The 26,202-nt window shown below is 47.5% G+C and overlaps 1 protein-coding gene across 1 annotated transcript in view; it reads left to right on the forward strand.

The window, feature by feature from the left end:
• Nucleotides 1–4,703: 4,703 nt before the first annotated feature.
• ARMH1 (armadillo like helical domain containing 1) overlaps nt 4,704–26,202 on the forward strand; it is a 42,226-nt gene continuing 20,727 nt past the window's right edge. Inside the window, exons 1-5 of the mRNA XM_075555367.1 lie at nt 4,704–4,912; nt 18,271–18,339; nt 19,246–19,412; nt 20,351–20,547; nt 22,786–22,870. Coding sequence (XP_075411482.1) covers nt 4,707–4,912; nt 18,271–18,339; nt 19,246–19,412; nt 20,351–20,547; nt 22,786–22,870 — 724 coding nt within the window. The 5' untranslated portion in view covers nt 4,704–4,706. The remainder of the gene's footprint in view (nt 4,913–18,270; nt 18,340–19,245; nt 19,413–20,350; nt 20,548–22,785; nt 22,871–26,202) is intronic.

Consider the following 26,202-nt stretch of genomic DNA (forward strand, 5'->3'; position numbering starts at 1 on the left):
TTGGGGAGATGTTTTCATGGTCCATTCATCCATTGGGCTAGTTGTTTCCATGTCTTTTGTTTTTCATCCCTCTTCTTTCTTGCAGATGGGGAAAGACCAATGGTTGCACCTTAGATGGCTGCTCATGAGCTTTTCAGACTCCATTCACTACTCACCACAGTAGGATATGGGACGCTCGCTGCCTTTGTGAATTGTTGCAGCAATGGACCTGAGTGTCTGCTGAGACTAATTCTGAACCTTCAGGCCCAGCAGTAGTCCAGCAACGGAGTCTTTAAATCAGCCCATTATTCTCCTTTCTTTGCTATTCTCAATTACTTCTTAAAATTCTTCTTTCTTCTGTAGCCCTCATTAAATCTTATTTAGTAGAAATATTGAGATAAAAAATAAGTAAACAATAAGTGGCTAGAGACTCTTGATTAAATATGAATGGTTTACTACTGCCCTTTATTTCCTTTCAACCTCTCAAAACCTTACTACCATAACACCAAAGAAATATAAAATATATTAATTCACAGAAGTTCAGCAACAGCCTCAAAAGGTCAGAGAATGGGAATGGAGACAATAGCAGATGAAAGAGTTCAAATATTTGGAAGGTAGAAGGCAGGTGGGGGGTTTGTAATTGTCTTGAAGCAGAGGAAATTACAAACTGAAGTGCCAACAGAGGGAGATTACCAACAAGAAGCGAGTCAGTTCACCCAGTTTAACCTCCAAGAAGCTTAGGGCTGGCAAGCACAATTTCCTACAGAAGGTCATAAATGAGGTGCTGGCCGAACACATGGGATTGGCTGGCATTTGTGTACAGAGCACTTCTCCCACCTCAGATGTCTTCTCAATAACAGAACTACTGTCAACATTCTTGCAGCATAAGGAGAAAGGAAATTGAACTCTGGGGGCCACCATTCTCAGGGACCCCAGGCATAGTTTGAAGGGCAAAGATGAGAGAACAGAAAAACGAATGATGAAGGGCAGGTTTGCAGGCTGGACTGTGACAGCCTCAGTCCCTTGCCCAAGCTCACTTCCAGGTTGCCCACAGTCAAACATCTATGACTCCCACCCAATCACCCAGCCCGGAAAGGCAAAATAATAGACACCTCCACTGACGTGTGCGTTCCCACTGAAGAGGCGAACTGTTTTGCATGCCTGACAATAAAACATCTCCCCGACACTGAAGGGCAAAGTGCCCGATTGAAAGTGTCCACCAAAGATCTTGACTGATAAATGGAGGCAGAGGGAGAGACCTTCAACAGAGCACATCGTGCGATGTCACACGCGTTTTAAACACATCACAAGTGAATAAAGAGGTATGGGAATAGGAATAGTATCACGTTTCTCAACATCAACGCAAAAAGCTCACCGTAAGGGAAACTTATTTTAAAGTTATATACCCAGCCAATCCACTAAGAAGGTAGGAAAAAAGATATATTTCAGTCTTTGGAGGACACACAAAAATTCTCCTTTCTTAGGAAGCTAGTAGAGTGTGCTTCAACAAATCGAAGGAGTAAAACAAGGAGGAAGAGGTGGGATTCTGGAAATCCAACAGAGAAGAATGGTCCAGGGAAATCCCAGGGCAACATTCACGTAGCAAATTTAGGGAGCAACTAGTCCAAACCAGAACAGAAAGGCAGGTAGGGCTATGGGGAAAGATGGACCAGATCAGCGATAGATGGAGCATTTAGAAACGTTAGTGCTACATGTTTGAAACATTTGGAAGAACACAATACCATTCACCTGGAGCTTGTCTGGTGCTGTGATACTGGAAACGACCAGCAAGGGTCACTTGTGGAGAACTGGTTTCAGCAAAACTCCCATGCTAAAAGAGATTAGAAAGACCTGCAGATCTACTTCCAAAATTAGCTAGTGAAGACGACATCATCTACTTGCGTGCTCTGGACCACTGATGAAGAGCTTTAAGGAAAGCAGGATGTTTGAAGAAGTCAAGGACCAGCAAGGGTGAGGGCGCATCAGTCAACAGTGGGGTCAGCCGCGGCAGACGATGCGCGGCTGGGCAACGTTTCTTTCTGTCGCGTGTGTGTCAAAGTCACCGTGAGTTGGAGTGGACTCGATGGCAGCCAGCTACCTGGTTAGAAAATAGCTCCTGACAAGAGAGAGGAATTATTAACTCCAGAGTAGACCAAGTTGTAGGAGAAAAAAGTAATAATGGTTTGCTACTATTATGAATAACAAACTATGTTTCTGTATTCAGTATATAGTGCTTTATTAATTCTTTATTAAAAGATCATTTTTGGGGGGGCTCTTACAGCTCTTACAATACTCCATACATGGTTTAATTATAATATTTATTATACATCATGATTATCAAATCAGTTACAGCCAAGTCCGTTCCGACTCATGGCAACCCCACAGCATCAGAGTAGAACTGTGCTCCACAGAGTTCTCATTGGCTGATCTTCTGGAAGCAGCAAACGGCTTTCTTCCAAGGCACCTCTGCACTTGAACCTTCAAGCTTTCGGTTCGCGGCCTATCTGAGCGCACTCATCATTTGTGCCACCAGGGGCTTCCGCAGTGAGAGTGGATGGGGAGGTGAGGATGAGGCTTGGAGCGGTGCAGGAGTCAATGCAGTTGTTCTCAACTTCCTCGTGCCGCCACCCTTTCATACAGCTCCTCATGTGGTGGTGAACCCCCCCGACAAAAATTATTGCCATTGCTACTTCATCACTGACCTTTTCCTACTGTTATGAATCGGGCGGCCCCTGTGAAAGGGTCATTCGCCCCTCAAAGGGCTCACGACCCACAAGCTGAGAAACACTGTGTTAATGCCTCAACTGTCAGAATAAGAAATAATGTCTGAATTCCATAAATCAAGTAATATTAGTATATGCTCAATATTCAGAATTAAGACAAACAGCACAAGAAATAGCAAAAAATTGAAAGTGGCTCTTCTCTGGAATGAGACTGGAGGACGGAGGAGGCGGCGAGGTTGATATTGTTGTTTTGTGACTTGTAACTAAACAGCAAGTAGCAGAGCTGAGCTTTGGGCCCGGTCAGACTCCTCTGTTCTGTCCACTCTGCCTCAAGATCTGGAGGCCCTCCAGGGTCCGTGTGCATGTCCACGTCTCCCTGTGGAGCGGCAGCGGATGGGCCGTGACTGCATGTTGACTGCTCTAAGACAATTGCTGCAAACTTACAGGATGCACCTGCTGGTGTTCTCTTCCCATTTCACAAGAAGACAGAAAACAGCTGAGCTCTAAGAAGCCTTGAGGGGCCATGATGTGGAGAGTCCTGCTGCAAGGTCCCTGGGTGGCCTGGGGTTGCTGGGGTATCTCTGACAGCACATGGAGTTTGGGACCTAGAAAAGATGCATCCGAGGCCGGGGAGAGGCCTGGTGTGTTTCTCTGCCTTTCAGTGTGGTCTTTCAACTCCTCCTCCTCAGCGTCCAGAACAGCCGCTTCATCCCTATTTTCTTGAGGCCACTTCGGCTGTTGGAGGTGGTCATGGCCTCTGAAAATTACTCTCAGACGCATGGCTATAATTCAGTGATTGATGTATGACCCTCTGAGGGATTTTGGTCATTTCTGTGTTTAGGTTGACCCGCTGTAATTCACCTGGTTTTTAAGGCTGGCAGGAGTTCGTGTTTGTCTCCATCCCTGCGGCCACGTAGACGCCCTTCGTGGGAGCACAAATCCAGTGTCCTCTGGGGAGTCGTGGAGGTTGGTGTGTATGTCTGTCTGTCTCGGCATGCCTCCGGTTATTGCTTCCTAATAAAATTCTGATAGCTGGGTCCCATCAATATCTCAAATACATGTGAGGAAACGTTAATTTAGAATCAATTTTAGGATGTTTCAGACTGTAAAGTCCTTTTAACTAGATCTCTGGCGAAGATGTAGAAGCACTTTATGGGACTGTAAATTTCATGTGGAAGAGTCTTCGTGAAATACACATCTCCCCTACACGCAAGCTGTTCTCTCCATATCAATCATGGCCCCTGCAAGTAATGTTTCACAAATATTCTGTAAATCACAGAAAACCCCATGGTAATGTGAAATATGACTTTCACTTGTCTGTTAGACAAAAGAATCGCACATGCCTCTCTCCCATCAGCACTAACATTTGTTATGGATAATAACACTTTCCATCACAACTATTTTTGGAAAACGGGTTTATTTTAAATCTTCCCTTCCCCCACTGAAAACACTCTCCCAAGGACACGGACTCCTACAAACCACAGCCCATTAATCCAGCTAGAGAATGGGAACTTTTTCTTCTCACTAACTTTTTATAAAAGTTGATTTTTTTAAAGAGAGTATAAAAGTACAAGGAGAAGGAACATTTATCTTTTCTGATTGGCCTAAGAGTGGGCCAAGACCCCAGATCTCTGCCGTGAGCCCATGTGAAGTGAGGCATTAGAGACACCCAGGTGTTGAGTAGCATGCATCTCATCTCAGCGAGGGATGAGCTTTGTCTCAGCTTTCTGTGAGGACATCAGCAGAGACTCCCAAGGGCTCAACACTGTAAGTCTTAAAGAACAGATGTTGTCTGTTGGCTCAGAATCCCCTGACGAAAGGGCCCGAGTGTTCCCAGTGAAGCGTCAGATAACTAGTCCTAGAAATGCATCGGAATACAGCTCCACCAGTGCGGGTGACAGAGGCTTGCCCTCCCTCCAGTGAAAGCAGAACCATGGTTCAAAACACTGTGCTGACCCAGCTGCTCCCTCTCCCTCCGCAGCCAACTTCAGGACTGACTGGACCATGACTTCCATAAAAGAGCAGGCAGCAATTAGCAGACTCCTAAGTTTTTTACAGGATTGGGATAATGCTGGCAAAATCGCAAGGAATCACATCCTCAAGTGTTTCATTCAAAGCAACCAAGGCAAGACTGCCCCTGAATTGGAGCAGGAGTTTTCCCAGGGAGCCAGCTTGTTCCTGGTGCGACTGACCACTTGGCTTAGACTCACGTATCCTTTGGTGCAAGTGGGGGGAAAACTAGGCAATCTTCACAAGATCGTTAAGGGCGCTTTTCTTGGGGGTATTTTATTTTAAGATCATTTTATTGGGGGCTCTTACAGGTGTTGAACAACCTATGTATCAATTGTATCAAACATATTTATTTGTCCCTACGTTGCCATCAGTATCTTCTAAACATTTACTTGCTATTTGAGCCCTTGGTATCAGCTCCTCTTTCTACCTTCCCTTCCCCCCCCCTCATGATCCCCTGGTCAATTATAAATTATTATTTTAATTTCTTACACCAACTGCTTTCTCCCCCTGTGATTTCTTCCCCCTACCCTCCTGGAACTACTCCTCCCATTTCTGTGCCTGAGGGGTTTATCTGACCTGGATTCCAAGTGTCCTGACCTCTTGTCTGAGCCTGTGTACATGCTCCAGCCTCACCTGCAGTAAAAGGCAGGATTTGGGCCATAATAGTTGAAGGGTGAAGAAGGCTCAAGGAACCAGAGGAATATTGTGTTTCATTGATTGCTATACTTCACCCTGGTTGACTCATCCCTTGCTTGTGACCCTTCTGTGAGGGGATGTCCCATTGTCTTCAGATGAGTTTTGGTACAAAGTGTTCTTAATTGAGAGAGTGCTTGAGCAGAGGCCCAAAGTCCAACCACTTCCTCAACGTATTACCATATAAATATATGTACATGTGCCAATACCTCTATTTTTATGAATTGATATATCTGCATAAGTGCACATCTATGTTTATACTTCTATCCATAGCTTTGCTTCCTAGATCTTTCCCTATTTTTTACTTTCCTCCTGCCCCACCATCACACTCGCCCTTTTTCTGCCTCTTAGAAATTCCTCTCAGCTAAATTGCTGTTGCTCCAACACCCCCAGGATCTCTATGTTCTCCTCGATGATTTTAATTTCCCTAGTTGTTCCCCTGTCTATGGAGTTGTTCGTTCACCGCTCCCTTCCCCGCCTCCTCCTCCCCCAAGTCCCTCCAGAACCTTAGGTCCCGTTGCTTTCTTCGCAGTCTTGCTTCCCATGCTATTTATATGGGTAGGCCAACCAACAATAATGTAGACAATACAAAAAGGAAACAAAAATTGAATAAACAGGTAGATATATGTGTATATATGTGTGTGTAATAGCTAGCACCCAAAAAAGCATAGACAGTTCCAGGTCTGTGTGCTAACCCTTATGACCATCTCCCCAATGGTCCTGGGGGGTTCTGGGAACTGCCCCTCCTAGACTGAAGTCTGTTTTGGGGGCTCCTCAGGGCATTGTGGCTTGGCTTTGTTCCCGCTGTTTATCTATTATGTTACCTTCTTGGTTCACCACGCCATGGGGGGGTTCGGACTGGACTCTCCCTGCCATGTGTCCCAGTCATGGTATGCTCTAGCGAGGGGTTTCTGGTATTTTAGGTCAGCACATCATGTGAAAAAAATTAAAATTGTCTCCAAAGTCAAGAACTACTTCAACTTCCTGGTTTCCCCACCTATAAGCGTATCTCTACTCTCCCCCCTTGTCTCCTTAGCTTTCTTCAAAGTCGGGGAAGCAGGTATTCCTTCGGTCTAGGCTAGGGCCAATCTTTGTCTCCTCTGTCTGTTACCTTTGCCTCATTCCCTGCCCTTTTTCCTCAGCGTGTGTCTGATGCTTCAATCTCTTCTACCTTAAAAAAATGAAGTGAAAGCCCCTCGCAAGCTGTTGTCGCACAGGCGCCCACTCTTGTAGTGAAGCTTCTCGAAGGCTGGTGCTCCCTCCATCCCATTCTTCCTCTTTTCTTCTTCACCCTCTGCCGCCTGGCATCCATCCTCACCATCCCACCATCCCACCAGTGCAGGTCTTAGCAAGGTTACCAATGTTTTTCTGATTGCAAAACCAGTGACTGCATCCTCAGTCCCGGTGTGTGTCCTTTCCCACGTCTCAAAATACCCACCCTGCCCGTTGGTTTCTGTGATCGCCTTTCTCCTGGTTTCCTCCCACCGCTCTGTCCTTTGTGCTTCTTCCTCAGCCAGCCCTCACGTGTTGTTATTCCATGGGACTTCCATCCACAGCCCTCTGCTCTGTTTGCTCCTAAAGTCTCCCTGAGTGAGCTAGCCCATTGCCAGGATATCAACACCACTCAAGTGGAGGACTCTCACAGTTGACCCCTCACCCGAATGCCTCTCTAGAATCCGAGCTCTCTACCCATACATCCAACTGCCTCCTGCATTTCTATCCCTCTTTGATGAGGGTAAGGAAGTAGACTGGTAATCAGACTATTAAATCACAATGTCTGAGAATATCAGGGTCATACTACAGGTGGATTCAATGGCATTTCCTTTGGCCTTTGTTCTAGGCTTCTGTCTGATTAATAATTTCATCAGTTATTTAAATGTAAGGAAAATCTGTGCTTACTTGAACCTTCAATTCAGCCTTGCTGAAAACTCAGTGGTTGATTTTTTTTCCTTTATCCAGCAAAAAAGCATGTTCATGTAAGCTTGTGGATTCTGGGCTCCCGCTTAATTCCAGCCCCAATCCAAGAACAGTTAGTTCTGATAACATGGCTTTGCTCGATACTCACCTTCATGGGGAGATCACTGAAGATAGAGGTGCTACAGCAAAGTGTGGTGAGGAGCAGAAGGTGCCCAGCTGCCAACTGGAATGGTGTCTGGGTCTTAAAGGCTTGTATTCAAACAAGCAGCCATTCAATTGAGACATCAACTAAATTCACATCGAAGGAATACACCAGCCTGTGTAAGAAAAAAGTGATAACAAAATCCAAATAGGATAGAGGGGGAAGTTCACAGCGTAAATTATAGATGCCCGGTTTGTAGAAGGCTGTGGAGGACAGTGGGAGCTGAAAACCCATCTGCAGAGCATCTCGTCACATGAAGCCTCTGGCAGATCCCTACTGGCCACAAGCAAGAGACGTAACCAGCTTTACTATCAGAGATTATTGTAAGCTTGATTATAATGGATTGAATCATGGTTTAATATGATCCGTAGTCAGTTGACCTCCCTTTGGGCCCAACCTGAATTTGCTCTTAACATTTCTCATAGAAATTTCTTCTCTGGCTTTCAAAGTATTGGTGGTCTTTCTTACTCTGTGGTTTTACTTTTATCTGTATTATTATATCCTTCATTCTTTCATTTTGTTTTTTTAACGGTTTCCCAGTGTATGAAGCACAGAAAGAATGGATGAATAGAAACAATGACTTATGCAGTGGTGTATCAGGGACGGGGGTTGAGTGGGGAGGGGGAGGGAAATTGGGGAGCAAACAATAAATACGGGAGGTTGTGGAGCACTAGAACTGATTGTGATGTAGATACAACTTTTTCAGAGTGACTTAACTATGGAAGTGCATGATGTGTGAATTTTATATCAAGAAAACTACTAAAGAAAAAGAACCCAAAGTTGACCAATGGTTCCCGTGGGTGAAGGAGGAAGAGTCGTCGCTTAGGGGCAGTGAGTTTACGTTAACAGGGGTGGAATACTTTGGAAAAGAATATCAGTAATGGTTGCACACAGGACTATAATCAATGGCACTGAATTATACATATAGAAGTCATTGAATTGTGTGCTTTTACCACAAAAAATGTATAATTCTACTTTTAAAAAGCGTGTTCACGTAGGCATTATGCTAGGAGTTAGAAATGCAGAAACAAGTAGAACACACGCCGTATCTGCTCTTGTGGAGCCTGCAAGCCCATGGTAATAACAGCAATGTGATGGCTATGGTGGTAGTAGACGCGCTATGGGTTCTAAACTGGAGCACAGGGCTTCCTGAGAAAATACTGCTTAAGATGAAACCTGAATAACGAAGAGAGGAGTTAATCAGATGAGGCGGGGTAAGAAATGGGGAGGGGCTTAGGCAAGGAGAAACACGTCTCATGAAAGGGTCCAGATGAAGGCACAGAGAGAGCGGTGAGCACCCGGAGCAGGACTATTCTCACACCTCTCTGTTACTCGCACTGTCACCTTCCTGGCTACCACATCTGTCTTCAGCCCAGACCCGCCTTCTGTGGCTCTTGATCACAGACACCTCAAAACCCAGCATGTCTCCAAGCAAGCTGGTGTGTCCTATGATCGCTCCTCCTCCTGTGTTCTCCGCCTCTAGGACAGCACTCTGCAGCTGTAGTTTCTCAAGCCGGAAGTGTGGGTATCATCCTGTGGGACAGAAAGGCAGGAGTTAGCTGGATACAGGGGCAGAGAACTCAGTCTAGAGAGACACTCAGGTGAGGGTGCCACCCTGAGAGTCCTCTCGAGCGGTGGTGTCAACTTAATCCCATAGAGGTCGCGCTTGGAAGAGTGTGATACTTCAGGTTGAATTAAAGTATTGCTTGGTTCTAAGAGGACTTCAGGGGATAGCTTTCAGATTTAAAGATGATCCCAGGGCCACGTATCCAGGATTCATCCACTCTCCATAGCTCCATGCAGTCCGTGAGAAGGTTAAATTGTGTTCTGCATTTCCTCCCTTTTGGTCAGCTCTCTGATCAAAATGTTCAGTAATGGCAGTCAGCCCCATCCCGGCGTCCAGCTTCTCTGGTCTCTTGGCAAGGGAGGCAGTTCGTTATTCATGGAGGCCATCAGCCACACTTTCCCTAAACTCCTTTTCCTGACTCTCCGCCTTCCTCTGCTGTTCCAGCTGACTGGACTTCAGCTGTTGTCGCCTGGAGGCCCCTCTTCACACCCAAGCACTGCACAACCCACTCGAAGCAGCAGAAGCATGAGGCACATTATTAGGCCAATTCACTGGGGTCTCCATGCAGCTGTGACCCTCGACCTCCAAACCAAGAAATCAAATTCCATGAGGTACTTGGTTGCACATAATTAGTCCCAGCATCTGCTTTTTTCTTTTTTGTTATTGCAAATACAAGAGGTACCCCCCCCAAACAAAAAAAGAAATGGAAAAAAGCTCCACTGTGCAGAGCTGGCATAGTACACATTTTTCCCACTAGGCAAGCATCAAGCAACTCACTCTGAGTTAGTACACCCAGTGGCATCACCTGGGAAGGCTCTCTCTAGCCACAGTGAATTTTTTTGTGAAAGCACTTTCTCTTGAATCTCATTTTTTGTGATGGTCGATTTACAAGAACAGCATGCAGCTGTGAAATTTTGTGTCCTTGGGTGGTGGAGGGGAGAATGCTGCAGAAACTGTGGTGGTATTGAGCATAGTTTACAAGGACAACACTATGGGAAAAACTCATCTGGTTTCAAAAAAAGTGAAATGTCAATTGACGACAAACCTCATTCTGGATGCTCATCAACTTCCCAAACGGACAAAAATGCTGATTTGTTTTGCATTTAGAGTTCATTTTACCAGGTTAGACGGTTAATCAGGCTTTCTATTTAGAGGTTCTGAAAAGATTGTCTAATGATGTGTGACCAAAAAGGCCTAATTTGTGGCAGACAGAGGACAGGAGCACAATGCACCTGCTCACGCAACCATCTCAGTGTGCCAGTTTGGGGCAAAAAACAGCTTGCCTCTCTTGCCCACATGCCTTACTCACCTGACTTCTCTCTGCGGGACTTCTTTTTTTCCCTCAAGTGAAGAGGGACATGAAAGGACAGTGACCTGATGACACAGAAGAGGCAAAGAAAAAAAAAGGAGGGAGGTGCTGTCAACAATCCAAACGGATGAGTTTGAAAAATGTTTCCAAGAATGGAATCGAAGATTTGACAAATGTATTAAATGTCCTGAAGAGTAATTTGCAGATGATAAGGTTGTTTTGTAAAAGAAAGAAAAGAAAAAAAAATTACATACATTGCTTTGAAAAAAATTCGTTTGGGGGGGCTACCCCCTTCCCCTCATATGTCTATCACAGAATTTTGAACATGTACAACTTTTTGTACATGTTGTGCACATGAAGAAATGGCATGGGGCCCACATCTGACCACCTCTGTCTGCACAAGGGGGAAGGAAAATCCTGCTCCACATCTTCCCAAAGATGAGTCCTATAAAGGCAGAGACATACCTCCACTCTGCATCCTTCTCTGTCCTAATCTGAAACCAGCCATCCCTCCCAGAGCACTCTGCTTCTCTGCTGAGTTCAATAAGCAACAAAGAGCAGGAGTATTCTCAAACCTATCCACAACTTGAACTATCACCTTGATGGCCACCAAACCTGTCTTCAGCCCAGACCTGCTTTTTGCGGCTTTTGAGCACAGATACCTCAAAACCTAGCATGTGTCCAAACTGGTGGCCACACAGACCTTGCAGACAATACTCATGAGTTGTATTGGGGAATTTAGCAGGTTACAAGTCAGAATAAAAACGCATTAAGGATACAGTTCCTTTTGTACACAGCACCTTGTCTCAGCTGGCAGGAATGTCTCTCTGGTCCTCAGCCTCTTAGCCACATGGCCTCTTGGCCTCTACCTCAGAAAGGCAGGCTAAGTTTTACAAAGCTCCTTTAGCACTGATAAATGCCCAAAGGGGACCCCACTCTGTAAGTCAGCTCCCTGCCAGAAGGCATTCAGCTTTATTCTTTGGAGGGACTGTGAAGGCTGTGCTCTGTCTCGTGGTCTCAACGCTGTGGCCTCCGGCGCTACAGCCTCTGTCTCTGAAGCCTCTGCTACAGGCACCACTTCGCCCGTCACCCTTCACCACTTTGCACATGTCCCACTGGTGTTTACTGGTGGTTCTTCTTTCTTGATGGTCATGGGATTCTCTGTTTCTGCCCCTGAAACGACTCACTTTAAACCTCGCAAAACTGACCAATCTCCAAATTAGAGTCTTCTGTGTCTTATTTGCATGCTCCTCTCACCCAGTCATTTTGGTGGGAATTACAAAGACTGGAGAGAAATTCATAGTGATCCTGCAGGACAGAGTACAACTGTCCCTTTAGGTTTCCAAGACTGTAACTCTTTATAGGAGTAGAAAGCCTTGTCTTTCTCCTAAGGAGAAGCTGGTGGTTTCAAACCGCTGACCTTGCAGTTAGCAGCCCAATGCATTATCCACTGTGAGTTAAAATTGACTCGATGGCAGTGAGCTTGGTTTGGTTTGGTTTGTTGGAGAGGACAATCATGCCAACTTCACCAGAGCAGCCGAACCTTTAATCGGGGTGAATTTTCCATAACTGTTAGCCCCCATTTTCTTTCTTCCTTTCACTCCTGGTAACTACAAATAAACTTTTGTCTCTGCTCCTTTACCTTTTTGCTTTTGGTTTTTGTTTTATGTAAGCGAGATCATACAGAATATGTCCTTTTGTGAATGACTCATTTTACTCAGCGACTGTCATCAAATTCCTTCCAGACTGTAGCATGTCTCAAGGCTCCATTTCTCTGACTGGCTAAGTATTTACCCCATTGGAAGGATGGACCACATTCTGTTGCCTCTCTGTACACGGGCATTCAGGTGGTTTCCACCTCTTAGCTAGTGTGAGTAGGGCTTCTGTGGGCAGTTGTGCAAGTCTGGGGGGGATATACCGAGGAGCAGAACTGCTAAGTCCTATGGGAGGTCCAGTTTTCATTTTTTTTTAATGTTTTATTAGGGGCACATACAACTCTTATCACAATCCGTACATATACATATATCAATTGTATAAAGCACATCTGTACATTCTTTGTCCTAATAATTTTTTTCTTTTCTTTTTTACATTTTATTAGAGGCTCATACAACTCTTATCACAATCCATACATATACATACATCAATTGTATAAAGCACATACGCACATTCCCTGCCCCAATCATTCTCAAAGCATTTGCTCTCCACTTAAGCCCTTTGCATCAGGTCCTCTTTTTTATTTTTTCCCTTCCCTCCCCGCTCCCCCTCTCTTATGAGCCCTTGGTAATTTATACATTGTTATTTTGTCATATCTTGCCCTATCCGGAGTCTCCCTTCCCCCCTTCTATGCCGTCCATCTCCCAGGGAAGAGGTCACATGTGGATTCTTGTAATCAGTTCCCCCTTTCCAACCCACTCACCCTCCACTCTTCCAGCATCGCCCCTCGCACCCCTGGTCCTGAAAGTATCGTCTACCCTGGATTCCCTGTACCTCCAGCTCCTATCTGCACCAGTGTACAACCTCTGCCCTATCCAGTTCTGCAAGGTAGAATTTGGATCATGGTAGTTGGGGGGAGGAAGCATCCAGTATCTGGGAGAAAGCTGTGTTCTTCATCGGTGCTACATCACACTCTGACTGACTCATCTCCTCCCCTAGACCCCTCTGTGAGGGAATGTCCAGTGGCTGACAAATGGCTTTGAGTCTCCACTCTGCACTTCCCCCTTCATTCACTATGGTACATATATTCTTTTTTTTTTTTTTGCATGATGCCTTATACCTGGTCCCTTTGGCACCTCGTGATCGCACTGGCCGGTGTGCTTCTTCCATGTGGGCTTTGTTGCTTCTGAGCTAGATGGCCGCTTGTTCACCTGCAAGCCTTTAAGACCCCAGACACTATCTCTTTCGATAGCCGGGCACCATCAGCTTTCTTCACCACATTTGCTTATGCACCTGTTTGTCTTCGGCGATCGTATCATGGAGGTGCGCAGTCAATGATATGAATTTTTGTTCTTTGATGCCTGATAACTGATCTCTTTGGGACCACGCAATCACACAGGTTGGTGTTTTCTTCCATGTGGGCTTTATTGCTTCTGAGCTAGATGGCCGCTTGTTTATCTTCAAGCCTTTAAGACCCCAGTCACTATCTCTTTTGATTGCCGGGCACCATCAGCTTTCTTCACCACATTTACTTATTCACCCACTTTGGCTTCAGCAATTGTGTCGGGAGAGTGAGCATCATAGAATGCCAATTTAATAAAAGAAAGTATTCATGCATTGAGGGAGTGCTTGAGTAGAGGCCCAAGGTCCTTCCGTCACCTTAATACTTAACCTATAAATATAGACACATAGATCTATTTCCCCATCCTCCTATATATATTTGCATGTACATGTCTTTGTCTAGACCTCCATAAATGCCCTTTGACTCCTAGCTCTTTCCTCCATCTCCCTTGACTTTCCTCCTGCCCTACTACCATGCTCCGTCCCCACCTTGGCTACAGCTATACCTCTTCTCTATGCAACCTTACCCTTGATCATTCCCCACCAGGCCTGCCACTCCCCCCTCACTACCATTTTGGGTCCCATGTTGTTCCCTTGTCCCTATGTTTGTTAACACCACTTCCTTACCCCCCTACCCCCCCACCCCAAGTCCCCCCGGAACTGTCCGTCCGTTGTTTTTCCTCCAGATAGTTCATCCAGCCTGTCCTATTCAGACAGACCTGTGGAGACCCTAACATGCATGAAAACAAGACAGAGGAAAACAAAGCAACAGTATACAATCAGACAACAAAACAACAAAAACAAACCACTGACAAAGAACAAAACAGAACACTTCACAAGAGAAAAGCTTGTAGTTAGTTCAGGGATCGTTTGCTGGCCCTTAGGAGCGTTTTCCAGTCCAGTCTGTTGGGGCACCACGCCCTGGCCCCAAAGTCCACTTTCAGCATTCCCTGGGGACCTTGCCACTCCATTCCCTTGCTGTTCCGCTGCACTCCCCCAGTGCTTTGCCTCGGTGTGGTGGGATCAGGTCAGGTGCAATTCCCACACTGTGTCTCCGGTGCAGTCCCCTGTATCGCCCTTAGTCACTGAGGGGCATCATTTCTCATAGTGGGGCCAGCCATGTTGTTCTCTCTGTGGACTGGCTGCTCTACTCAGGAACATCATCATCACGGCCTGGTGGGCCAGGCTGTGCTCCAATCTCTCCTCCTGCCCCTTCATCTGCTCCCTTGTGCTCTGATCAGATATGTCCATCTCCCGGAGCTGCAGAGTCAATGCCGTCCTTTGAAACAAATTCTTTTGGGGGGAGGGGCAGGACCAGTTTTCATTTTTTGAGGACACCCCCCCCACACACACACACCACGCACACACGTTTTCTACGGCAGCCGTATGATTTTGCATTTCCACCAGTGCTGGATCAGGCTTCCAGTGGCCCGCATCAGCGATGCTCGTTACTTTGTTTGCTTTGTTGTGGTGGTGGGTTTTATGTTAGCCATTCTGGTGAGAGTTTAGTGGCATCTCCCGGTGCGTCTGATTTGAATCTTTCATAGCTGATGGTATGGAGCATCTTTTCGTGGACTTGGTGGCCATCTGAATGCACATTATTGAATTATTTGTCTTTTGTTATTCAGTTGTTGAGGTTTTACATACATTTTAGCTAATAGATTCTTGCCAAATATATGGTTCCCCAAGATATTCTCCCAGTTAATGCCTTGTCTTTTTACTTTTTTGATAAAGTCTTGATGAACAAAAGTTTTTAATGATTTTATTATAAGGTCTCATTTAATGTATTTTGTCTTCTGCTCTTTATGCTTTTGTTATTATATTAGATAATACATTGTTCAAAGCTAGACCTGGAATTGCTGCATTTGTTCTTCTAAGGTGTTTGTGTTTGTAGTTTGCCATTTAGGTCCTTCGTCCATGTTGAGTTTGTTTTTGGGTGTGGTGTGAGACACGGATCCTGTTTCATTTCCTTGCATGTGGATAGCATGCAGAAAATTGACAATCATATAATCCCACATAAGTTTCAAACCCTTTTTTTAGACTTGACCTTTTAGAATTGATCAGCAAAACAGACTTATATACTATAATGACAAAATGATTGGTTACCATTTGTTGAATCTTTTAATGTTTTAGTCAATGAACTATAATCTATACAAATATTCTCATTTTCACCTAATACTAAATGAAATAAGGATTGGCTTATCTTGTTTTATCAAGAAGAAGGGTAAGCCTGGAAAAGTTTGAGTCATTTACCAGAAAGTGGCAGAAGTAAAGCTTAGACATGGGTCTGTCTGACCCAGGATCCCCTGGTGGCTCCAACCAAGAAAACCAAGCTCACATCCTTCTAGTCAGCGCTGACTCATAATGACCCCCCTGTGGGTTGCTGAGACGGACTGTTTACAGGAGTAGAAAGCCCAATTTTTCTCCAGAGGAGTTGCTTGTGGTTTTGAACTGCTGACCATGTGAATCGCAGCCCAACTTGTAACCACTGCATCACCAGAACTCCTCGGGTGATATAATATTCAACTACTAACTAAGGTTGGTGGTTCCAATCCACCCAGGTGTGCCCAAGAGAAAGGCCTGGAGATCTTGCGAAAGGTGACGGCCATTAGAAACCCCACAGTGTGTACATTTCCTTCCCGAAAACAAAGGCGATCACCATGAGTTAGAATGGACTCAATAGCAACTAACTTTGACCAAAACCCACTCACCCTCTACTGTCCTCATCACCTCCACCTGCCCTGCCCCCAGTGGACAGCCCAGAGCCACAGTTTCACCTTCTACAGGACAGCAGCAGGCAATCTATGCCAATGGCCCTACTCCCTCCATTGAGCAAGAGGCAGGACGGACCCATGCTTTAACTTTGGGACCTTGGACAAGTCATCACCTGTGCTTGCTCGCTCACGTGGTAAATGGAAATACTAATAAGCACCTGCTGCAGGGCTGACTTGAGAATGAAAGGTGACAACGAAAATCAACCAGTGAGCGCAGTGCCTGGCACACGACTTGTTAGCCGCTGATTGACTTTTTAATCGGAGAACTAATAGGCTAAAAACCTATGAGGAGGCTTCAAAGAGCTTATGGGGAAACTCCATCATCTTCTAATTCCGCTTTTCCATAAACTTTGTGAAGCCCCCTCATGCAATGAGGGGCCGTGGGAACAAGAAGGATCCCCAGTGGCACCATGAGGAAGAGCGAAGCTGGTAACTGAAAGGTCGGTGGCCCCAACCCATCAGATGTTCCTTTGGAAAAAAGATCTGGCCGTGGACTCTGTTAGGATTCCACACCAAAACACCAAACTTACTGCCGCTGAGCCGATTCCGCTCAGACCCTATAGGACAGAGTAGAGCTGTCCCTGTGGGTTCCAGAGACTAGAAACTGGCAGACTTATTTTAAAAATCATTTTATTGGGGCTCGTACCACTGTTATCACAATCTATGCATGCATCCCTTGTGTCAAGCGCATTTGTACATTTGTTGCCATCATCATTCTCAAAACACTTTCTGCTTGAGCCCTTGGTATCAGCTCCTCGTTTTCCCTTCCCTCTCTCCCCTGACACCGCAGCTCTCTGCAGAAGTAGAAAACCTCATCTTTCTCCCACAGAGCTACTTGTGGGTTTGAACTTCTGACCTTGTGGTTAGCAGCCCAATCCACTACACCCTCATAATCCACTACACCACCTGGACTCTTCTGCCTAGAAAACCCTATGAGCCATTTCTACTTTGGCATAGAGGGTCGCCGTAAATTGGAATCCGTTCAATGGCACTCAACAGACCCATGCAAGCAAGGCTAACCTGAGACACAGGGGAAAGCTGGTAACGCAGTTTGGTTAGCCCAGCTGGTAACTGAAGAAAAGGGGGGGGGGTGTACTGAGACAGCGTGGGGGCTGTGGGGTGGAGTGGGCACAATGTAGGAAGGAAAAAAAACGATGTAGGTTGGTCGCTGCAACAGGCAGGGAAGCCTGGCTGCAGAGCAAAGACTGTTTTTGCAGTAAAGAGCCTTTCCTAATGAGCCAATCTGTCTCTACTTCTATTGGCATCCTGGGAACCAGGATGCAGCAGAGATAATTTGCTTCATGCCTGCCTACCCCCCTCCCCGTGCCCCCCAACAAAGCACCATTACCTCCAACCCATTACATTAGCCTTGATCAGTCTTGGAAGCTCTCAGTCATCCTCCATGAGCTGCAATAATTTCAGCTAATTTCTTAAGTGTTCTAAGAGCCTGTGATGTGTTATGAGCCTAGTAATTGTTGACTGGTTCCTTTTCTGTTGTGGCTTGATTTCCTACCTTGTATCTGAGCTGATGCGTGCTCTGGGTGCTTTATTACAATGAAGCTTTTTGCCAAGGCTCACATTAAAAAATATCATTAAATACTGAGGTTGTTTTAAATCAGAGTTTAATTTTTCCACCATCTCCTGTTATTCTTATTAAGAAGCTACGCAGTTCTTCATAAAGACAGTGACCTCCAGTGTAAAATTTTGGGACAAGTACAAAATTGAGAATTAATGATGAAGCTGATTATGTTTTAGAGAAGTGGTAGACTGTGCTGAAGCCCAAGGGTGTGGTGGTCATGGCTCAGAGACACCTGGGAGAATGACCCCAGGCTTATCATTGCACCTTTTGTTGATCAGTGCCTCCCTGCCCCCTGGGGAGCCTGTCAGAGCCACCCTGGGCTGAGGGACGCCAGAGAGAGCTTCCAGGAAGAAAATCAGCATGCCTCCCAGCACGCCCTTCTCTCTGTTCTATGGGTGGCCCCTCTGAGAGTAAAGCTGCTTGGTCATTCTGGGCAGTGGCTGCTGGGCGGGATCGGGCACAGGATCTGGTTTCTTTGTGAAAAAACACCCTGAGGTTCACTCTTTAACCTGTCGTGCAGCTACATGACTGGCTGCTGTTTGGATAAGCTGCTCAAGGCCATTGGCATCTTCTTGTCGGCAGTAAGCAGGTGAGCACAGAAAGACTCCATGGTTTCAGCGGTGAGCTGTGTTCAGAGGGTCTCACCAGGTGCGACCATGACTTCTAGCAATCGCTGGGCGTTCCAGAGCCCTCCGGACGGGCCCAGCGGTAGAAGGCAGCCCCAGCCCTGCCCTTGCTGCTCTGTCCCATGTTCTCCGTACACACATGACACAACCAGGATCTTCCTGGCTGCAGAGTACTGAAGACCAGGTCATGTAGACAAAGGAAAAAAGGGAGATTTTACTTAACTGGAAAACCCCGAGATTGGAATTCTCTATGTCAAGTCTAACGAGATCCCAGACTCAACGTCATTAGCACTCAGTCTCTCCATCCCTCTCTGGGCTTTTTCATTTTGTTTTTTATTTTGTTTTGTTTTCCCTCCTCAACTCTGCTCTGTTCTCTGTATCCACAGGCTACTGTGTGCTCTGGTGATCAGAAACTTAGATCACTCCAAAAGTAGTCAGAGCTCAGCCACTCCACAAGAAAACACCTCCTTCCCAAGGGCTACACACACACACAAAGTCCAGAGTTTGGACCCTCACTGGACCCAGTTAGGTCTCATACCTGGTTCCAAACCAGTGACTGCAGTCAGGAGCATCACATGCTGCCTGTCACCGAAACCACATGGGCCATGAACGGTAAATGGGGGATTCTGCTAGGGGCAGTTGGGGTGCTTTTAAGATGAGACCGATGCTAGAAAATCCCAAGTGTCCATATACTTACCTTTTGCATTTCTTACTGAAGGGGAGAATTTTCACTACTTTGTCGTTTTATAAAGAGATTTTCCTGGGTAGGAAGGCAAAATATGTAGCGAGGTCACCGAGATCCCTTAGGAAGGTTAATACCAGCAGACTTGATACGTGCTTTTTGTTTCTCTTCTATCCCTCCTGGATAGTAATCGGTACCTTATAGAATTCCTGGAAGTTGGAGGAGTCCTAACACTCTTGGAAATACTTGCATTGGAGAAGATCCAGGAGAAGGACAAGAAGGAATCCATCAAGTTACTTCAGCTTATTGCCAACTCTGGGAGGAAGTACAAGGAGCTCATTTGTGAAAGCTACGGTGGGTACTGTGGGTGACCAGGTGGTGAGACCCACCTCTCCTTAGAGGCCTCGGTCACCTGCGGCAGCATGCCCTGCTTCTGTAAGAAGATGCACTTGGGAATTTGGTGCACAGGAAATATTTTGTACAGTGGCTTCTATCAGCCCTTGCCTGTGTTACCGCGAGAATACCTGTGTATGATTTGGGGGGTGGTCTAAGTTTCTGACCACCATAGCACACAGTAGGTCATTTTGAATACAGCCTTTCCCAGGCACTCATTCAACAACGGCTAATCTAGTAGCAGTTGCCTGAACCCTTTGTGGAATTAGGTAAAGTATGAATAATTCTAGCAATAAAATTAAAACGCAATGACTGAGTACCTGTAGTATTTTAGAATATGCTAGCATGCAAGGGCACATCAATAAGTAGACCACCACCCCTGGCCTCAAGGCTTACCGTCTGGTGAGAAAGATAAATGATCCAGTATAAGCTAACAAATGCTGTCGTGGAGGCAGGCAAAGGAGATGCCGCCCTCTTGCGTCTTGGGCTCCCCTTCCATGGAGGTTCTCGCCTCTGCCTCCCCGGGACCTCGCTGAGCCAAACAGCACCTCCCGTCAGAGTAGTTTCTAGGATTAAGTAGGTGTGGAAATAATGTACAGACTGCTCATGGTGGTATGCCTGTTAGTGACCATGCAAAATGCTGCATTGAGGTGATTCTATTTTATTCATGCTGCCTCCGCCACTTTAGAACACAGATTTTTTTCTCGCCAGGTCAAAACAAGATGCGCCGACACTTGGCTATAAGGAAAACGAGAGGGCAGTGGGCAGAGCTCCCATCTGGCTTTGCCGGAACAGCCTGGGCCGACTAGATGTCAGCCCTGTGTGTTCGATGTGGTCTTGCGTGAGGAGGGTTTCCACGAGTCCCTTCCAAGCGAGCTCTTCTTCTGTTCTTTGCGCAGGTGTCCGATCCATAGCAGAATATTTGGCCAAGTCTAAGTCAGAGGAGACCCAAGAGGAAGTGCAGGTCTTGCTGGATGCTTTGGTCCATGGGAACCCTAAGTACCAGAATCAAGTGTACAAAGGTCTAATCGCGTTACTGCCCTGCACGTCCCCCAAAGCCCAGCAGCTGTCCCTGCAGACTCTCAGGACTGCCCAGGTGAGCCATCCGCAGCTGCAGTCACTCCACACAGCAGGCCACGCTGAGCCCCGCCCCACCGCAGGCCTGCCCTTCAATCAGCGCGACTGCCAGAAGGCCAAGGCAGGGCGCAGAGTTCACGTGTCCCAGCAGAGTGATTTGTCCTGTTTACTTAGAGATCAGGAGAATGTTGGCAGACTTCAAAGTGGTTGAGACAAGCAACCAGGATGATGAAAGGGCTAAGGGAGTCAGTCTGAGGGGGAGACTCAAGGAGGGCGGGTGGGGCGTGTGTGCACAGCACAGCAGGCCCAGGCCCAGGCCCAGGGCTGGGGAAAGCGCCACTGTGCTGTGGCTGCCAGCTCTTTTCTCTGCCAGGGCCCTGGAAGGTGAGGAAGTGGTTTTGGAGCATGGTGGCCTCGTGGAGACACTATGAGGAGTAAGGCGTAGGGGGATAAAGATCCCAAGCGTGGCTTCTAAGTTCCCAGAGCAGCTCCCAAGGACGGGCTGGAGCAGGGGGACACCGAGTGCCTCAAAGAGACGCAGAGGCTGGAGCAGTGGCAGCGGAGTTGGACGGCTGGTTCTGCACAGACGGAGGTTGTAAGAGGAAAGGTGTCAGAGGAGACAGCTGGTGGGTGGTGCTGCCGTCCAGAGCGAGAAACCAGTGTGATTTGGGAAGAGTTAGGTGTTGACCCGGTAAAGTGAGGGCCCTGGTGTTTCCCAAACGGCCAGCTGAGGGACACACCAAGTGGCCACAGAGAGAAAGTTGAATCATGCGTTTAAAAACCAACAACAGCAAACATGGACAACGTCGAGGTGGTAATACTAACTCTTGCTTCCCCTCCTCACTAGCTGTGAGATTCACTGTGCAGGTCGGTAGCTGGGGCCTGTTAGGAAGGAGAAAGGAAAGATTTCAGGTTCGTGAAGTTTGTTTGGATTTCAGGGCTTACTGAGGCCGCAGAAGAGGGTCCTGGATGAAGGTGCCAGTAAGACAAGAAAGGAGCCGACACGTCCAGTATTTAGGAGACAGGCTGCGTACCAGACACTCTTCACGCCATCATTTCCACAGGGTCCCAGGGCTAAGTGGCGCCAGCCTGGGCCTCCTTGGGTTCTTCCATGCTGTCTTCGCATGCTCGGGGAGGCCATGGGACTCTCCTTGTAAAGACATGGAACAGGGCCTCAAAGTGGTGCTATGTGACTTATCTAAAGCCACATACTGAGTACAAACTATTTACAAAGTGGGCATTTAAATCCAAATCCGCCTAACTCCAAAGTCACGCTCTGCCTCTTTAGAAAAAGAGCGCAAAGAGCAGCGGAAGGGAAGCAGCAGGGAATGAGGTGGTGAGAGTCACAGGCGAGTGTTTGCCTAAGAAGGATGTGGTCAGCTGCAACAGAGAGATTAGGACGGAAGGACGGCAGCAGGAAAAGTTTGGGTGAGTTAGGGACTGGTGTCCCTTAGCAGAAAGAGGTAAATTGCAGCCTCCTGTCCGAGAAGGAACAGGGAATGAAGCAATGGCTTCTCTTGGATGTTTAGGTGTAAAGGGGGCGAGAGGCAAAGAGGAGCAAGCAGGAAAGACAAGACAGGGACAGGTCCACTAAACATGGTGAGCTTCCAACCCCTAAACCAAACCCACTGCCGTTCCATCTCATAACAGCCCTTGAAAGGGTTGTCCAGGGCTGTCAACCATTGGCAGAGCACACGGCCTCATCCGTCTTCCATCGTACAGCTGGTAGGTTTGAACTGCCAACCTCGCAGTTAGCAGTTTGGCGCTTACCCGATGCTAGAGGAGAGGAACTAACGCGTGGACAGAGACAGAACAGGCAGGAAAGAGGGACCGACTGATTGGGTGAGGTTCCTGAAGAAGAGAAGATATTAAGGCCATCGAGGTAGGAGCAGGGCCCCAGTGGCACAGTGATGAAGCGCTCAGCTGCTAATCAGAAGGTCCGTGATCTAGAGGTTATTTAGGAGGAAAACATGGTCCAGCCTGCTCCTGTACAGGGTACAGCCTGGGGAACCGCACAGCGCCGTCCAACTCCACTTTAAAGGGTGCCCATCACTGGCCCTCCTAACTCCAAAGTCTCGGTTCTGCCCACGTCACACTCTGCCTCTTTAGAAAAAGAGGTTAAAGGTGGTGTGGGGCCAAGACCAGTGGTCCACCACCGAGCTCCCTTCCTCCACCCCGCAGGGCCCCCAGCTGTTTTTCCATCCTTCCAAACCCAGCCTGCAGACTAACCACCTCACCCTGTTCTCTGTCCTGTCAGTCGATCATCGGGGCCACACACCCCAGCATCGTGGACTGCGTGCTGAAGGTGCTGCGCACCATGCACCTGGAAGTGCAGTACGAAGGTAAGGGAAGCAACCGCTCCAGGTCCCTGGAGGAGGCAGGGAGAGTCGATCTCCCATTCCCGGCACCCCCAGTTGTGTTGGGGGTAGAACTGTGCTCCACTGGGTTCTCAGTGACTGATTTTTTTCAGAAGTAGTGTTCCAGACCTTTCTTCTGACGTCTCTGGGTAGACTTGAACCTCCAACCTTTTGATGAGCAGCTGAGCACATTAGTCCTTTGTACCTCACAGGGACTCCTAAGAGGGTTGGGGCTTTCTCTTGGTCACAAAGAGCCTTGTGGTTGAGGGCCCTCGAGAGCCTCGGGAGGCCAAAGATGCAGCCTCAATACTGACCGACAAGTTCTTGAGCAATGACAGTCCTGGTCTGCGCTCTAACCGTCGTTGGAGTCTGCCGGGTCCAGAGCGGCTTTCGATCCCAGTCATTCACGGTAACTCCCTGTAAGCAGAGACGCCCTGAGGAATGTCCTCATTCTTCCAGGGAACGCACTGGGCTAACAGCAATATGAAGAAGGTTTCTCTGACTACATGCCAGCCCCCACTGTGCATCGTTTCCCTTAGCCCGCAGATTCACCCCACGAGTCCAGAGCCAGCACTTGGCGGGTGTCTGGCTGCTCAAATGAATGATGGAAGTAGGGTTTTGGGGTGTTTTGGAGATAAAACCATGAAGCACCGAGAGGTTACATACCTCTCTTAATTTCTAGGGTGACTGTAAGGGAGCCATGGTGGTGTAGTGGTTACGCATTGGGCTGCGCTCCACATAGTCGGCAGTTCAAAACCAACAGCCGCTCCTCTGGAGAAAGAATGGGCTTTCTACTCTCATGAGCAGTTGCAGTCTGAGAAACCCAGAGGGGGCCACGATGAGTCAGCGTCGATTCCATGATAGTAAAGTGACAGGGTGGCTGTAAGGAATTGTCACAAACTTTAGCAGCTGGAAACCACAAGCATTTGTTCCCTCACGTTTCTGGAGATGAGAAGTCTAAAGTCGAGCTTCCTCCAGATGTTCCAAGGGCCATCTGGCCTCCTGGTCCCATCTAGTTCTGCTAGGTCCTAGCCTTACCTAGCTGTGTCTGCATAACTCCAGTCTTGTCTCCCCCTTCACGAAGCTTCTCCCCTTCTCCAAGTGTCTCCCCTCTGTGTGTCTTTTATAAGGACACTTGTCATTGGATGGAGGACCTGCCTGGACAATCCAGGATGATCCCCTCTGGAGATCCTTAACTTAATAACACCTTGTTGTTTCTTAGGCTGCAAGTCGGTTCTGACTCTTAGCAACACTGTGTACAGTACAACGGGACACTGCCCGGCCCAGCACCCTCTTCAGCAGTATTGTTGTTTAAGCCCATGATTGTAGCCATTATGTCAGTCCATCTCACCAAGGGGCTTCCTCTGTTTCACTGTCCCACTGCTTGACCCTACAGGAGGCCCTTTTCCAGGGCGGATCTCTCCTAATTACATCTGCACAGACCATTTTCCATATAAGATTACTTTCACGGGTTCTAAAATATGAGCCTAGAGCTGGGGGGAGAGGGCATAATTCAATCCAGTTAAGTGCCCATTCCAAGCTTACCCAGCCCACTTGATTCAAAGATCCAACTGACCAAGCACCTGTTTAAACAGGTAGCACAGGGCAGCTGTTGCCGGTGTCCCTTCCTTCCCTTTCATTGCATGAGCTCAGAGAGGGGAGATACTGTTGGAACAGGAGGGAGCAAGGACAGGTTCAATGAGAATGTAGCATTGAAACAAAGCCTTGAAGAAAGGGAAGAATTTGGGAAGATAGGAGAGAGTGGGGACGGGGGCGTGTGCGGCTGGGAATGGAATGGTATAATAGGTTCCCGAACATATTTGGCCTGTGTTAGGCAGGAATCTCCAGATAAACAAAACCAGGACACTTATGATTATGTATATGTAAAAGGATAGGTTTATACAGCAAGAAGGACTATGACAGCTAATGAGTCCACACAGTGGTATGGATGGTTCAGTTCAACTCACTTTTGTAGAACAGTTAATATACTGAAAGTCCTGCAACTCACTCAAGCTGCCAGTCCAAGGTCAAGGAAGCAGACAATGGAATCTTCCCTCAGGCAAGAAAGGCAATGGGGAGGATCAGCAACAGTCAGTAGCTCAGGAGCCTCCCGAAGCAGGCCCCATGGAATCTCGAGATGCATTGTGACAGAATCCACCAGCCTCAGGCTCAAGCAGTGTGCATGCCAGCAGCATGGCGAAACAGGCCTCAAAGAAGCCGCAAGCTCTAGCAGCAAGATCCATGGGTTGGCTCGGCCCACAGGTAGTGCAGCACACGGCTGAGGCAAAGAACAGCTCAAGCTGCAGCACACTGGTCTGATCACCAGGGAGGAAAAGAGAAGAAGGGGGTGGGCCTTGGAAAGCCATGTATCTGGTTGCCCTCCAATCAAGCTGGGACCTGATTAAGCTCCACATACATGTTCCTATTGGCCTAGTTGGCACAATAAACCTGATTGACAGGCCAACTGCCCCCTTTTTAGAAAAAAAATAACTTAAAAATTTTAAATTAAAACCCTTTTGTACTTTAGCCTATAATCCAGAATAAAGCATGGGCATCTGCTTTTGCAGCCTCCTCCCATCACTGCAGGGCCCCAGGAAGCAAAGGTTGGACATAGGGAAGTGCAGGGTGAGTCTGGAGAATGCCACATAGATTCTTTGGAAAATGCTTGTGTAGGAAACCCTAGAAGAGGAAGCAAACAAAGACCTTGAATGGCTGATAAAGTAGTTGGCACTGTCTTGGTGGGTAGCACTGAGCTGAAACAGCAGTGCTTGGGAAGAGCAACTGGGCAGGAGTGTGCCGGTGTGGGGAAACTTGAGGACGGAGGTCAGTGGGGAGAGCTTTCCTTTAAGTCGGGCCCCAAAATAAGAATGTGCTGGACTCCCTGTGTGCTGGAGGCCCAGAGAAGAGAGAATGGGTAGGATGGGAACTGCCCAGGTGAGGATGAGATGGCTTATGGCAGAGGAAGGGGCAGGGCCAGGAAGGCCAGCCCAGGGAGGACCACTGAGCAGCAAAGGCCTGCACATCAGTAAGAAGAGAAACTGTGTTCTCTGCCCATAGTGACAGGCTGAGCCAGGGTCCAGGAAGTCTGAGAGGGGCAGAAGTAGCAGACAGGTACAGGGACTCAGATATGCAAGTGATATCCCGGGACAGGGCAACAAAGGTCTGCAGGCTTGCTTCCAACCTAAGAGGCATGTCCGTCATCTCAGCCCTTCCGCAGCGGTACCAGTCTTGTGTTTGTTTGACCCCTGCAGGAACATGTGGGTCTGTGGGCCTTGTTTGTTGGAAGTAGCTGTGTGGAAATTACTATTGATTGCCCG

This window comes from Tenrec ecaudatus, chromosome 1, assembly GCF_050624435.1.
Source record: "Tenrec ecaudatus isolate mTenEca1 chromosome 1, mTenEca1.hap1, whole genome shotgun sequence".
NCBI lineage: Eukaryota > Metazoa > Chordata > Mammalia > Afrosoricida > Tenrecidae > Tenrec > Tenrec ecaudatus.